The following is a 15,484-nucleotide window of genomic DNA, read 5'->3' on the forward strand; positions in this document are numbered from 1 at the left end:
TGTTATTAAAGAAGTGGATGTTGAATGTCGGCTTTACCTACACTATTAACGATAAACACTTTTTTTGCGAGAAACAGAAAGTCTTTTTAGTTTCGCAGAATGGCGGCAGGCGGCGTTCCCTTTGAATACGAAACTGATCGAGCGGGATCGACGCAACAACTGTTTTTGCTGCACCGCTGATGGCCGCCGTACGTCTGATGTGATAGGCGTTTGTGTTGTGTTCCTTCGACGACCGTATTCGAACGCAAGAGACTCGAGCCACGGAGTTCACAAAAATGTCGGCGTTATTGGCCCAATTGGGCGGAAACCCCTTCAACACGCCCGTGGGCCAAAAAATTGGTAAGCCTCGTTTCCGCTGGGATTTTTTTTTTCACGCACCGTCTGCCAATGTAATCAGCTGTGCTCACGGAAACATCCCGTGCGGCACCGTTTCGCCCATTGACTAACGAAAAAAAACGCAAAGTAGCGATTTTGTGCGCCTAAGCAGGGCTATTCAGCTTTGTCGTTTCAGATTACCCTCCGGTGTGTCCACGATACGCGAAACCGTAAACAAGCGCATACAATACACCTCGCAGCCGCCCATCAAGCTTTCACCAAAACATTCAGTGCTCATTTGTAATGCATATCTTTCCATCGCTCGTACTCATCGGCTCAGGGAACGCTGAGCGGTTCGTCTTAGATGAGTCATTCACTCGCAGCTACTGTTTTGCTTTACAGCGGTAGCGTGTCGACATCGCGACGTTATCGGCTACTTGTTGTCGCGATACGAAACGGGCACCTTGTCAGTGCGAGCATTCTTCGGTGTCTAACCGACAAGCGCTTGGTAACACAGGTGGGATTGTTTGCCGCGCGACAAGTGCGGCCAACGCGCTGTAAACAACGGGATCTAGCCGGGTAGGGATCGTTTTCGGGCCAATCGGCTGTACGTGGAGCGCGCAAAGCGTGACCGAAAGGCGGGGGGCAGCGTTCTTACTCAGAAGACACCTTTGTGCGCGAGCCTGACGTGTCTATATTTAGACGACGGTATTCTTCGGCGAGGTAAAGGTGGCACCTCGCTGTTTCGCGCACCATCCCGAAAGCGGTGCCCTTTTTTTTTTTTTTTTTTTTGCATACCCATATCTGCGCGTACCGTATTGAAAGCGAGATGCTCGCGGCGTTGAACCCGTAGGACTTGGAAAGAGAGTGACGCGGTGCATTTCCCTGAAGCTTGCTCAAACCCAGCGCGGTCCTAACGGGCGGTTGTTGCGTTCGGGCCATCGTGGGATGAGCGTTGCGTGAGCGCTTCTCCGTTGCTGTGACTCATCACGCAAATGTCGGGTCGCAGTGTAGGCGTACGACGGCAGTGCCGGGCAGATTGGCGGCGTGATCATCCGGGGTGTGGCCTGGAAAATGGGATTGCGCCAAGTTTTGGAGTTACCGTTAGTTAGTGCCAAACAGCTGGATCACTTTCCTGGTAACTGCGGTGGTTGAGGAAACGCGCGCGATGGGAAAGCGGTAAAATACGGGGTTTGAATCAAGATGCCGCACGGAAACAGCGGGGAACTTTCAGTTTGCTATTACACGCAAAATGCACTCCAGCCCGCTTATTACGAACACATCGGGAAACGAAAATCAGCTCGTTATATTCGTTTTTCGCAATATCTGGACATAAAACCTATGTAGACAAATTGTCACGGGAAACGAAGATTTGTTCGTTATATCCAATATTTCGTTAAAACCGGGTTAGCTGTAAGTGGGATATACTGTATCGCTTATACAATAAAATTGATTGTACCTCTATCACATTTGGTGCCACCAGAAATGACAGACAGGGCTTAAAAAGACCAATAACTTTATCACTTGTGTAGTCTCACTGGTCGTGGTGGAGATTTCCTTTGAAGTTTGTAAGGGCAATGCACCATTCCAGATTTTTCAGGGGCAGTGCTCATTCCTGTAGGAAGAAGTGAGAACGTTTCCATTTTGGAGCTCTTTACGCAATGTATGTTGCTTAAATTTTAAGTAGACACCAACAGTGCATCTCTTTAAACTGAACCGCGCAGTCTTAGACTGATGTCTTGTGTGCATTTTTCGCACCAGTAGTGCCGCATCTGTAGCCAGGATAATTTTAATCACAGTGGAATGGACGAGCCAGCCTCCCCTCCGTTTGTTTGCAAGCTGAACTTGTGGATGCATAGCTTTCGAAGTTGACAATAAGCGCAGCTCTGGTTCACCTCCTGCAGACTGATTGACTTAATGTTGCACCAGTGCAGTGTGCACTGGTGTTAACAGCAGGCAAGACAGTGTAGCGGTTGCGTTCTGGGAGGAAGTGCAACAGTTGTAGCTCCGACATGGCACATCTGCTTTTTTGTGAGCAGAAAATGTATAAAAAAAAAAACTCTACGTTACGTTTTCCACCAAAGAGCGGGACGCAAAAAAATGGAAGGTGTTGCGACATGTGCAGCACTATGAAATCAGTTGGCAAGGTCACGTTTGTGTGGTCGGCAACTTTGCTCACTGTCTCCACAGATGGTACTGCATGTTTGGCACTCGAACATCAGAATTGGGGCTGGCCAAAATTATTTTCAGTTCTCTTGGCCCCGCCACAGTTTATTACTCTGGGACCCCTTTCAGTATTGGCTATATTCTAGTGATGCACCCTTCTGTAACAAGAATAAATTTCTTTTCTATTCTATTCTTGCTGCTGCCTGGGTCTCCGAAATACAGCACGATCTGCCTTTCCAGTGTCAGCCTTCAGACTCTCCTCCTCCACTCCCCTTGATGCATGCATGACAGAATGTTGCTACATAAATGGTGTATGTCTTCTATGCAAAAGCCTGTGTCCCTAAAGTAGGCACTTGCGTAGAAAACAGATACCTGTGCCTTTTTCCTACATCCTTGCAACACAGGGTGGTGCGTACTGTGTTTACGAATATGCTTTGCCACGTTATATTAATCTCTTTAAGCATCATCACTATGTCCTCTTTCTTTTTTTTCCTTGGTTTTCTTTTCAATGCACCTTTTGTAAGGGGCGACTGGAAGAAGGGTGATATACGTAATGCTCAGACTTTTTGGAAGGAAGACAAAGTTTATTTCATTTTTTACATACAATACAGTTTTACCATCTGTACCCTTAGCCAACTGGCTAGAACCCGGCCCAGGCAGTAGAGGCTTCATGAAATTTAAAGTGGGTCATAAAAACATTTCAGTGGAATACCACATGACACACATCAAGAGAAAACAACGCTGTAAAGAAGTGCCGCTTGGCTACAATGGTGAGCCATATTTGTAGAAAAATAAGATTCCAGGTTATAGCTCCGGAAAAGGCCATATTACGTTTACCGTAATTATCGTGGGTAACAGGAAGGTTGAAACGAAGGTTGGTTTGATTGCGTGTTTCTCGATGTGGCCATTGAAAAATAGAATGAGGGAACGGAATATTGTTTTCTAGTATATTCTTAACCATACAAGCTGGCTTGTGGTCTCTAGCATTTGCAAGTGGCATAATGTTTTAGGCCAGAAAAAAGTGGAGCGGAACTGTCGCTTACCCTACTAAACGTTGTAATGCGGAGTGCTCTCTGTAACTAGGCAACTCGGTTTAGAGAAGTAGGAGAAGTATGTGACCCCCCATGTCTCAACACAGTAAAGTTATATGGCAATGAAATATAGAGTAGTTTTATATTATCTTGAGAAACAGACGTCATTGATAGGGGAAGCAACTTGTGTAGAAAGCGCCTCACTTTATAAATTAATAGTAAAAAGGGGAGTTGTGCCCAAGCATGCAATTTGAGAAACTGTCAACCACTGGGACCAAAGAAGTAACAATGTGTTTTAAGGGGGTGACAAATCGTTAAGGGATAGGGATAGTGAGGTTAAGGCAAAAGTCTGGTCTCGGTTTACGCATGATAAGAACAACTGAAAGTCTGACAGAGAGGCCTTCATCATGCAATGGACTGTATTAATGAACTGATAACATCGATGTGACAACAAATTGCAAATAGGTGTTTGCAACTTATTCCTCAGTTTAATGAGTTATAGTTTTACTCATAAAAACGCCGCAGGAAGGAAAAAAAAAAAACATACTTTTCTTTTCAGGTGTTTGGTTTAATTTGTACGCTACAATAAAAAAGGTTAATTACGTCAGAATCTGCATACCCCATAGCATTCAAGAAATGGTGGTTGCAGTTTGCACAACTATTGTAGTGTAATTACAGAAATAGTTAGAGGAGTGGCTGTATGAGGGGTGGCTTGGTGTAGTATAGTTGAACCACGATTTAAAAGATCAGTGGTACCCATGAATTATTTCGTTAAACTAAGAACTTCGTAACATTGAGAATGCATAAAGGGGGCCATGTAGACAAAATACAAGTTTGTTTTATTCGGTAGATTTCGTGTTTTTTGCTGACCCCAGCACTCGTCCGGAAGCAAACGATGCTTTATTATTCACTGTCAAATTAATCAGTTTAAGTTAAAATTTTCATTCTCCCACCAAATCGTCTTTCGTGACGTCTGCAATGATATCATATGTGGTGGGGGAGCCTTGTTTACCGTTAGTCAACCTAGACGGCGCCACCATACCGCGGCGGCCCATTTTCTGCCTTCATTTTTGGCCATATTTGTGCCTGGCTTGTTTTTGTTCAGGTAGAAAATAATCATTTCGTGAAACATGGTGTTCACTCGACAAATATGGTCACGTAAGGCACTGTCACTTACGCCATTCGGCGAGTGTCGTCCGAGACAACCCCACAGTGCCGCAGTGCTGCGCATCTAAACAAAGCATAGTGCGCACAGTACCAACAGCAGTACGCACCGGTACTTGTGTACTTTTGTAACTTTCACTGTTTACCCACCATTCCTACTGCTAGAAAAAGAATGTGCCCTAAATGCAAACGCAAATACCGTATTTATTCGAGTATGAGGCGAGGTTTTTCTCCAAAATACGTAGTCTCAAAATCATACCCCGCCTCACATTCGAAGCTCAGTATGTATATATATATGGCGATTTTTTTGCTCTCAAAACTGCACCCTCGCCTTATAATCGTGACTGCCTCATAATCAAATAAATACGGTAGCTTGTTCAGCAAGCCTATAAGCCCTGCTAATTTGCGTTTGCTTTTGCCGGCCTCAGCCAATCGCAGAGCTGGGGACATATGACATCACAGATTCCGTTCCGGAAAATGAGCTAGTGGGTCGCGTGTCCATTCCCATTTTTCCTAATTATGTAGCTTATTTGAGCGACGCTTACATTAAAAGTGGGGTCTGTATGATTCTAATGAGGCAATCTCTCGAATGAACCAAACTTGTGTTTTGTCTGCATGGCCCCTTTAAGCCTTTGGGCAGCAGCTGAGGGTATCCGGATTTCATTTATTGAATCTGGAAATAGATAAGATCAGTTCCATAACACTGAGTTTCAGCTGTAATGAACAGGTTGAGCGTAGGAGTCCTTCAGAATGCCGACACCCTCTGTGGTTGTTGATCGCAGAACAAGCCACGGACGCTTCCCTGGCCTCCGAGAATTGGGCACTCAACATGGAGATATGCGACCTTGTCAACGACACAGACGAAGGGTGAGGAGGACACGTTTTTTTGGCATCTTGCACCCCCTCAGGTGTATGCACTGCACTTCAACCACCACATTGTCGGGCGGTCGGGTCGTTTCATTGGGGAACTTCCAGAAAATTGTTGCTTCCAAACTGTGGAAAGAAAAAAAAAGTATTTTGCGGTGATTTGACTCGCACATCAACTAGAATGCGCAGCCAAGTACTTGACTGCGCATTACATCAAACTGTTGAGCATGAGCAACTAAAGATAGACCTGACGTTTTGGTTCGTGTGAGTGCAGTAGTTGAGATTATTTTTATATTCATTCTCGAAATGAGTAAGAAGTGTTCTAAAATCAAGTACCTAATGAAATCAAAGATAAGAGGGATGATAAAAGGTGCTTTTTAAGAAGTCTAATCTCTTTTTACGTTACTTCTCACCTCTGCCTCTCCCCAGGCCAAAGGATGCGGTTCGAGCACTTCGTAAGCGGCTCCTTCAAAACGCGGGGAAGAACTACACAGTTGTCATGTACAGCCTTACCGTGAGTACACCTGGTGCTGTTCGTCTTGCAGGTGTCGTAGCTTAATGCGTGAATCGACGTTTCCCACTAATGAGGCAATGTCCATTACATTACTTTAGAACCCCGTTGATACGTTCCTGTTTCATGCGATTTCCCAGTTAGTACACTCTCAATTTTGGGCACTAAAAATGCCCCATAGGACGTTTCTTCCAGGATAGTACGTTTCTTCCTCGCGCGCGCGCGTGCGTGCGTGCGTGCGTGTGTGTGTGTGTGTGTTTTTAACGTGTCAACGAGGTTCTACTGTACTCTCTAAAGTACTTTCAAAGACCAAGGATGCGGGTTCGATTCCCGAATGTGGCGGTTTTGGTGGAGGTGAAAAGTGAATTGCCCGTGTGTTCGGGATTTCAGCGCACATTAAAGATCCCCAGGTGGTCAAAATTAATCCGGAGCCCTTCACTACAGCGCGCCTCATCACCTGTGTAGCGTCGGTGCATTAAACCCCATAACCAATCGACCCGCCGCGGTGGCTCAGTGGCTAAGGCGTTGTGCTGCTGAGCACAAGGTCGCGAGTTTGATTCTTGGCCACGGCGGCCACTTTTCTGATGGAGGCGAAAAGCAAAAACGCCCGTGTGTTCGAGATTTCGGCGCACGTTAAAGATCCCCAGGTGGTCAAAATTAATCCGGAGCCCTCCACTACGGTGAGTTAAACACCACAATCAATCAACTCATAACCAATCAAACAATCAACTTTCAAAGACTAATTTCCTATCGGTAGTCGGGACACTGATTTCGGTTTTCTGGCAAGCAAGGTTGTGGCATTGCTAAGTGGCCCTGTGATGTGAATGTCATTTAGCACTAATAAGCAAAACTGTTTTTGTCCGCATGCGAAGGAAATGATAGGAAGAAGTAATGCCGCCTGTTATTCTGTTGAAAAGCAGCAGCTTTTGTGTACAACTAACAAAACATTAATCCTTCATACTCTGAAAGCTTTCCTGGGCAATGCACCTTAATTAGTATGGTACTTAGCTTGACTTTTTTCTTCGCTGTTTTTTTTTTTTTTTCCCCTTGATGTGGATTTGTTCTCCCCTTCAATTTAGAGGTAAATTTTAGGCATTCAACACAAAGTTACTGCTCGCAAGCATTTGGAAGTAACATTTTTAAAGCCCTTAGCTCTCCTTTATGAACTGCCCTGTACTGCCAATATGCTTTGAATTTATCTGCTAAGGTGTGGGGTATTGCACTCAAGAAAGCAAAGGCTTGAACACAAGCCAAACGAGACAGCAATTGTTTCGAGATCATAGTTGTTGCAGTGCTTTTGTTAGCGCTATTTGTATATAGATAGAACTGCTCCAACAGTCCGTATCTTTGTATTGTTCGCGGCTGTGTCGACTTAGCCCGTCAGCAATGCTGCTGTCGACCCCACTTTTCCTTACATGCCAATGCCTTCATCGTCATTTCATTCATGTCCACTGCAAGACGAGGGTGTCTCACGTAATGTGATTCAATTTGATGGGGCCTATAGGCTCACGAACAGCTTGTACTTGCTCTCCCAGTGGAGAGCAGGGGCAGGCTTAGTGCAGAAATGGAGTAAGGGTGTCAACCCTGGTTCTGCACCAGTGGGAGAGGGGGCAAGCGCTAAGTGTGAGCTTTTCAGGAGGCACGTGTCAGATTGGACAGGCCTATTTGCGTTCTGCCGTAAAGCAGCTACACATTTGCACTAAGTGGAAAGTCTGTTCCGAACACGTGGGCTTACGGGAAAGCAATAATGTGCCCGCCCAGAGTAGGCAGCATGATTCAACACAGCTGTAGCTGTTGCAAGGGCTGGTCTGACAGCTTCATTTTTGTGTGCAGCTGCTTTGAGAAAAAGGGAGGGACTGGAAACTAATAAATCAGAAAGGTTTTTTTTTTATTTATTTTTTTATTTATTTATTTATTTATTTATTTTTTTTTTGAAAGCTGTCATGTGCACTTAAACAGCATCTTTTGAGCGCCGATTGTAAAGCAGAAATGGATGTGCAGAGGGGGAGAGTGTAGGGGGAAGGGGGGAGGTGTTGGGAGAGGCAGAACCGTTCCATCATCTTTTAGACACTTCTCATTGTCAGTCTGTGTTTGAGTTGTTCTTCTTTTAAAATCGCTGCAACATTTTCACTTCTTATTTGAGCATAGCCTGTCAAATAAAAATGATGACTTTGAGGAAAGGAAGACAGGGGAAAGGTATTGGTGTGCTATGGCACATAGCTGGCTTCTCATAGCACCACACTAAACCTTTAAGCAAACAACCCTTGAATAAGTGAATTCATTCAGTTGATGTTTTTGTCAGTTTCTTACTGAGGTGCCGCTGCAGTGCAATTCAGTTTAACTATGTTTGTGGCTGGTTTCCACCTTTTAACATTTTTTATGACACAGTTGTTGTCATGAAATATTGGATTCTTCAGTCTATCTGCCATGTTTGTCATTCGAGGGAATTGTTTACATTGCAATCTGTGTCAACTTTGTCATTCACTTTGAGTACTTTCAGTGTATTTTATTGACCACTGCTTGAACATGTTTCAATTTCAAATGAATTCCTTTTTCGCACAAACTAGTTGCCCCATTGCTGAAGTGAAATTCTTCTGTAAGTGATTTCAATACCCTGAGACTTGCTGACTTAATAAAATTATCTTGTTAATGCTTTTTTACGACCAAATACTCCCCAGTCGCTTTTGCACTAATGTGGAGCTTCCTATCACAATATGACTCATCAGTCTAAGCCCCCGTAGTTTTGTCCCTTCCTGGCAGCGATGCGCGTGAATGCCTTTACATCTGTTACGGGTTCGAGCGGTTACGATTGAGTAAACGGTTCGCGCAGCTGCGGCCCCTTTTGTCGTCGGGTCGACACGCATGATTCACTGCGGCATTCCTGTAGTCTGCCCTTTTGGCTCAGTTTTATTTATGACTTTGTTGCGTTTCCTGGCTTTGTTGGCTTGCTCGCTTGTATATCGTCCAACACACTTCCTCTCGTCTAGCAGGCCTTTTTTTTTTTTTAACTTATCCTTTTTCTTTCCTGTTGCTGACATTGTCTTTTCCGCGCCGTCTGAGAGATGCTTGTTGGTGAATGGCCCTTTGCATTCTCAGATTGTATTTGTGGTGGGTCTGAGGGGGAAATTGATAATGCCGCATATCTTACTCTCGAGGCCACCGTGAATGCACATTTTGAGCATCGCGAGCAAAGAAGCGAACGAGCAGCGTTGACGGAGCCTTTTGCTTGTGAGGTTCTCGTTAGTCAAAATTATAAAAAGGTTTTCACTTTATTTTTGAAAAAAAAGGTTGCAGGTTTTTTTTTTTTTTTTTTTAATGCAGTTCTGGGTGCACCAACCTGACACATGTAGTCATGGACAAATGAAATGAGAACATGAAAATATGAACCCAAATGTGCAGAATCAAAGAATACGGGTAGTGGTGATAAAATAGCAGCCCACTAGTGTTATATTTCAAAAGGCACATTTTCAAACTTTGTTACAGTAACAAAGTACAGCGGCAGTTTGACTTGCACGAAAAAAAGTTGTTTTGTGTGTGTTCTGGTTTATATTTTTGTGTTTGTGTTTCATTTGCCCATGACTGTACAGTTTACTTTAAGGCGCCTTGCTGATGCTCCAAGAAAGAAAAAAAAAAAACAGTCTAGTGTAATTCTTCCATCGAATGAATCCGTACTGTTACGGGTGCTTGGTGTGTTGATTAGACATCACTACACGTGTGGCAGTGTGCTTTTTTGGAGGGAATGGTCACTTACGGCCTACCGAGGTGAGCAACGTTCCCTTGAAGAAGGGGCATTAAATTCGGCCCATCCCCCTCCATTGCTGTGCAGGTGCTGGAGACGTGTGTGAAGAACTGTGGCCGGCGCTTCCACCTGCTGGTGTCGCAGAAGGACTTTGTCCAGGACCTGGTCAAGATGATCGGCCCCAAGAACGACCCGCCCACGGCAGTCCAGGAGAAGGTGCTCAGCCTCATACAGGTGGGTGGGCTGTTTCCCCTCTCTTCCCCTCTTCCCTCTTCTTTCGTCTCAATCCCCATCTCATCCTGGGGGAACAAGAGGTGACATTCGTAATGGAGTTTGAAGTAAAAGATTCATACTTACAAAAAGTCAACAAGGCTTCCGTAGGGAAGCCGAAACATCTCGTTTTTGATAAGCCGTTGATCAGCTATCCACTCACTTTAACTGAGAAGTTACTTTTGTGGCACTGAAGGCCTTGCGTGAGCACCTAGTTTTGAGTGCCATCATTGTCACCCAAGTGGCGGAAACGTTTCCGAAGGGCATTGGCATTGGGTGTTTTTGGATGGTCCATTCAACATGTCTATGGTGGTCCTGATTGTCTTATACTCGGTTATAACTCAAGAACGGCACCACCTCATGTAGTGTATCACTCCGCCAAAGCGCCGGACCCATGACGTCAGTGCGCGCGCGTTTTGAAAGGGGTTTGCTATGAATGCGTGATATCGTCTGCCTTGTCTCACGCAGTTTGTTTGTCGTCACTGGAGTCGTTTATAAGCATATTAAGTCCAAAAAATCACGGGAACGGCTCACGCCATGTTCAAAATATTCCCAGTAGCACCCTACTTGCACCACGCGGAGAAACATCCGGCTACGGTGATAAGGCACAGCGGCAACTTCCGGTGCCGTTCTTAAGTTGTCACCGAGTATAGTGAAGTTTATGCTTCGCTGAGCCATTGGACAGATGACATTTCTTTCTTTCTCTCTTTGTCTTCTTTCTTTCTTTCTTTCTGTTCATTTCTCTTTTCTTTTACCCTGTTTTTGAATACTCATGCGTGTTTCGGACAGTTCCTTCAACATATCTATTGTGTTTTTGATGGTCTTAGGGAAGTTAATACCGTGTTCAGATGTTAGGCATGGGGACATTTCTTTATTTTCTATCGTTTTTTAGCCTGCCTTTAGATGTTTGTGCATGTCTGCATGCTTGTGTGCATTCACAGTCAAAAGAAAATTGTTCTAAGCTGCAAATGCGTTTGAAATAATTTCTCTGCTTGAGGCCAGTGTGGCAGCTGATGACGTGTGCAAGCGTGCTGAATATTCTTGACGTCTTGTTTTTTTTTTTTTGCAATCATCATAGGTTTGCTCTGTTGTTTGAGCAGTGTGCAGTAGCTGATTTTTTCACAGCATGAGGTCACTGGTTAAGTTTCTAGCTGCCAAGGTGTAGAGATTTCAGTGCGGAGATGTCACGATGTCAGAGCGGAAGGCACGAGGTTCCCCTGCAAAGTTTATTGGAGTAAACTTCTGCTCTTAGGGGGTACTCACCTGGTCACATTCCTGTGGGAGTTACAAATTCATGACCCACGGGTTTACAAAGCGTCTCTTACTGATACAAAAAGTTTCACAAATACGCGAAAGTGTTCCTATTGGCCTAGTTTTCTTTGTTTACAAATATATAATTTTTTACTGAAATAAAAAATAAACAAAAAACATTTAGTTTGTCTAGATGGCACTAGCTGTCAAGCGAGTGAAAGCTCTATTTCTTTATTTCAGTAGAGAAGTGACATATTTCCGAAATAAGCAAACTAGGCTGTTTGAAGTATCTTCGTGGGTCGGCAAAACCTTTCGTATCGCTGCATTATGGCTTTTGAGCCAGTGACTCATGAAGTAGTAATTCCCATAAGAACGTTAACAGGTGAGTCCCCCTTAAATAGAGTATTGAGAGTACAAATGTCAATGCGTCAGTGAATTGTATGCCACAACATTCAGGTGGCGTGTATTTATGTCAGAACGTAGCCCTTTTTTAAAAAACACGCAATCAGATCAAGAACATTATCAATCGAGCCAAAATAGCATAGGTAAGTGGCAAGCACGTTGCACTCTTTTCTTATCGAACACAGTAGCTGGCCTTATGCCAGAAAGATGAGGCAGACGCTCCACGGTCAGTCAAAGATAAAGGCGAAACCACATGCAACGTTTTGGTCGCGTCTTGCGGCCGTCTGCGGCGCCTGGCGCCGACGCGGAACGGGCGTTGGAGAGGGCAAGCAACCACAAGAGACTCGCGAAGAGCGCTTCTCCGATCCAAGTTGCCAGACTTACTTTGGTAAAGGCAGCATCGTTCTGTTTAAGTCATTCCTAATAAACTGAAGAATAAACAAAACACGTTAAATTGATGTTCTATTAAATAAAGTGCTAAAGAGCTGCCAAATAAAGCGCCGCCATGTTGCGTGCGGAGGGGGACCGGAAATTGAGGATAGCAACATCCGGCGCAGACGCCGAAAACGGACCGAAAATCTGGGATGCGCAGACACCGGCGCTCCGAGCGCGCTGCTGTGTATTTGGTGGCGCGCGCTGAACGCGCGTCGCCGCGGATGGTCTCCAAACGCGACCAAAACGTCGCATGTGGTTGCGCCTTAAGATAGCCATACAGCAGCTGAGCGCTGATATCAAATTGAAAGTGTTTTGCGGCCGTAGGTTTGCATTACTATTTGAGCATTGTCTTGATATTTCTGAGCGCGAGGTCACGGGCGAGATGCTATCTATTCACCACATCTGTTCTCCTGAAGTGGGCAAAGCACTTCTGGTGCAGACCATATAAATAAAGCCCCGTATTGTCACAACTAGTCTGCAACAAAACTAGGTAGTCCACTCTCATGCCTTATAGCTTGAGAGTAGTTTTGGTGTGTAGAGCAGCCTGAATTGGAGCAGCTGACTGTAGTTTTGAAAGGGTCGTGAAGACGCAATACAAGTTTAGTCCATCAAAAATACTTCCTTGTCCTGTTAACAGTGACACTAACGTTATTGCAAACTGCAAACAAATGATTGAGATATTGAGGAAAATGCGTGAAGCAGGGGTCACTCACCCCCCAGCTACTGTTCAGCGACATTTTTATGGTGTCACAGAATCTTGCTTGTGCAATTACCCATCGCGGTGGCTCAGTGGCTAAGGCGTTGCGCTGCTGAGCACGAGACGAGAACGCAGGTTCGATTCCCGGCCACGGCGGCCGCTTTTCTGGTGGAGGCGAAAAGCAAAAACGCTTGTGTGTTCGAGATTTTGGCCCATGTAAAGATCCCCAGCTGAATTAATCTGGAGCCCTCCACTACAGCGCGCCTCATTACCTGCGTTGCGTCGGCGCGTTAAACCCCCACAATCAATCAATCAAATCAATGAATCGTTTGTTTATTTATTTTATTTATTTATTTGCAGGGTACTGCCAGCTTCATTTAAGAAGTCGGCGACTGCCGCCCAAAGCCACTGCCAAGAAACATAACTGGGCAATTGTAGAGGGTCCTCTAGAGACAGTTGAACATGTCACTTGAATGCTTACGTGCACTTAACACACTCATGACTGTGCATTCAGTGCTGGCCCATATTATGGTGCTACAGCACGAAATTTGGAAGTTTTTCAATATTTCTTGAGTTTTTCATTCAATAAAATGTTTTACGCAGCTGGAATGTAGCTGAGTGAGCTACCAAAGGCTAGTCCTTTGGAATTAAACAAGGTTGTCTGTTGCCTTCGTAGCCCCTTAAATTGACTCGCCAGTTTTCCTTTCTCTTTTTCTCCAGAGCTGGGCGGACGCATTCCGCACCCACCCTGACATGCAGGGGGTGGTGCAGGTGTACACGGACCTCAAGAACAAAGGGGTGGAGTTTCCCATGACGGATCTCGACACCATGGCACCCATCTACACTCCGCAGAGGGTGGGTCCACTGAGCGACCTCTGGGCCTGATCTTTTGAAGAGGGGTCACTGGCAGTTATTTAAATCCAGAAAAATCACTAGTGGGGACACACATCTTGCATTGGTGGCCATTTTATTTTTATAAATACAGGTTTTAAGGAATATTCCTCGCAATTTGAGGGGTCAGGGCCCCCCTTACCTTCTCATGATTTACGCCACTGGTTAAGAGCAATGCCGTCACCACTGGCATGCAAATTGCTGGTGCACATTTTTCGGGGCTGTTCTCCATACTTTGAATCAAGCTTTTTAAAGACTGCACACAGCTAAAAGCAAAGCTTCTTAGAGTTCTAACTATGCGTAGGAAGCTGTATTTTTTTTTTTAAATAAAGCACACTTCCATGGGTGCCAGCTAGTGTGTGCACAAGGGAGCAAAACTATGAAAAATCTAGTTCTGAACATTAAATGGTTAAAGCCTGTCAGTTTGTTTTACAAAATACAGTCTAAATGATCTTGCTAAGTGTGGCTGGAAAGGTGTCAAAAGCCCAAGATGTCCAGGTTGGCAGATCTTGGCACTCATTTCTTGTGGCTCCCACTAATCCGATGTCTGCCTCTATTATCGCATGCAATGAAGCCAGAATACAACGTGTTTGCTCTAAGGTTCAGTCTGGACGTGTAATGTAACTCGGAATAATCTGTCCACTGAACTGCAGCAGCATGTTCCAGAGGGCACACCTTTCCTTGCTTAGCCAAAAAAAAAATTGACAGAGCGGGTGACAGGACACATCCCTGCGGCACTCCCCTGCAGAGCGTTCCGCTCACGGCCCCATTGCCCGCAACGCTGCAACTGGTGAACCCGTATGCGGTGCACAGGGGCCGGGGTAACTAAAATAACTCCCTAATGACTCCCTTACTCTGGATAACGTGTTCAGCATGTTCGAGAGACCACACCTTTCCTTGCTTAGCAAAAAAAAAAAAAAAAGGAACAGAGTGGGTGACAGGATGCATCCCTGCGGCACTCCCCTGCAGAGTGTTCCGCTCACGGCCCCGCCGCCCGCAACACTGCCACGGGTGAACCCGTATGCGGCGCACGGGGGCCGCCCCGTTGCCCAGACGGATGTGGAACCCCCCGGGGCCCTGCCCCCGAGCCCCGTGTCGCTGAGCCCCGAGCAGCTGAGTAAACTGCGCAAGGAGCTGGACATCGTGCAGCGCAACATGACCGTCTTCGGGGAGATGCTCGGGGAGCTGGTGCCTGGCCAGGAGCAGCGCAGCGAGTGGGAGCTGCTACAGGCGAGTAGCTTGGAGGTCCTTTCTGTCTGCTCAGCACTCAGCATGACGAAGCAGAAGGGCTCGGGAATGATGCTGAAAGGCTTCAGCCGCGCAAGAAAAAAATTAAGCGTTCGAAATGACGCAGAACAGTCCTAACATACGAAATTAAAAGCAAGTACAAAAGAACAGAACTCCCATTGGGGCAGTTTCAGGCAGGGAAGCGCATGAGCACTGTGAAGGTAAGAAATTCGAATTGCATTTGAAAAACCTCCGTTCCATTCATCAAGAGAGAAGTGAGACAAGGGGGCAAAGAGCGTGATGGGTGGTAGCAGTGAGCGGATAACGACGCTACAGCCCATTATGGAGAATCACTGCTCTGCATTTCCGACAGCTTTCACATTGGGTGGAATGGGTTTATTCTTTCTTTTTTTCACAGCTCTTTCATCTGCTTAGAACTGTGCCATCGGCTGAAAGTCGAATCATTTGCTGACAGCTGTGTCGCATCACTTAGCACCATGTGCTAAATTTGTTGTTGT

General features: G+C 45.5%; 1 protein-coding gene across 3 annotated transcripts in view; it reads left to right on the top strand.

Annotated features, from left to right (window-relative positions):
• The first annotated feature begins 134 nt into the window (after positions 1-134).
• Positions 135-15,484, top strand: part of LOC144137912 (TOM1-like protein 2) — a 35,911-nt gene continuing 20,561 nt past the window's right edge. For all 3 annotated transcript variants that reach the window (XM_077669930.1, XM_077669931.1, XM_077669932.1), the window contains exons 1-6: positions 135-339; positions 5,459-5,543; positions 5,973-6,057; positions 9,881-10,027; positions 13,569-13,703; positions 14,709-14,969. In XM_077669930.1, the coding sequence (XP_077526056.1) occupies positions 276-339; positions 5,459-5,543; positions 5,973-6,057; positions 9,881-10,027; positions 13,569-13,703; positions 14,709-14,969 (777 nt within the window). In that variant the 5' untranslated portion in view covers positions 135-275. The remainder of the gene's footprint in view (positions 340-5,458; positions 5,544-5,972; positions 6,058-9,880; positions 10,028-13,568; positions 13,704-14,708; positions 14,970-15,484) is intronic.

This window comes from Haemaphysalis longicornis, unplaced genomic scaffold (genome assembly GCF_048455015.1).
Source record: "Haemaphysalis longicornis isolate Haplotype H1 unplaced genomic scaffold, Haemaphysalis longicornis Haplotype H1 scaffold_5, whole genome shotgun sequence".
Lineage (NCBI taxonomy): Eukaryota > Metazoa > Arthropoda > Arachnida > Ixodida > Ixodidae > Haemaphysalis > Haemaphysalis longicornis.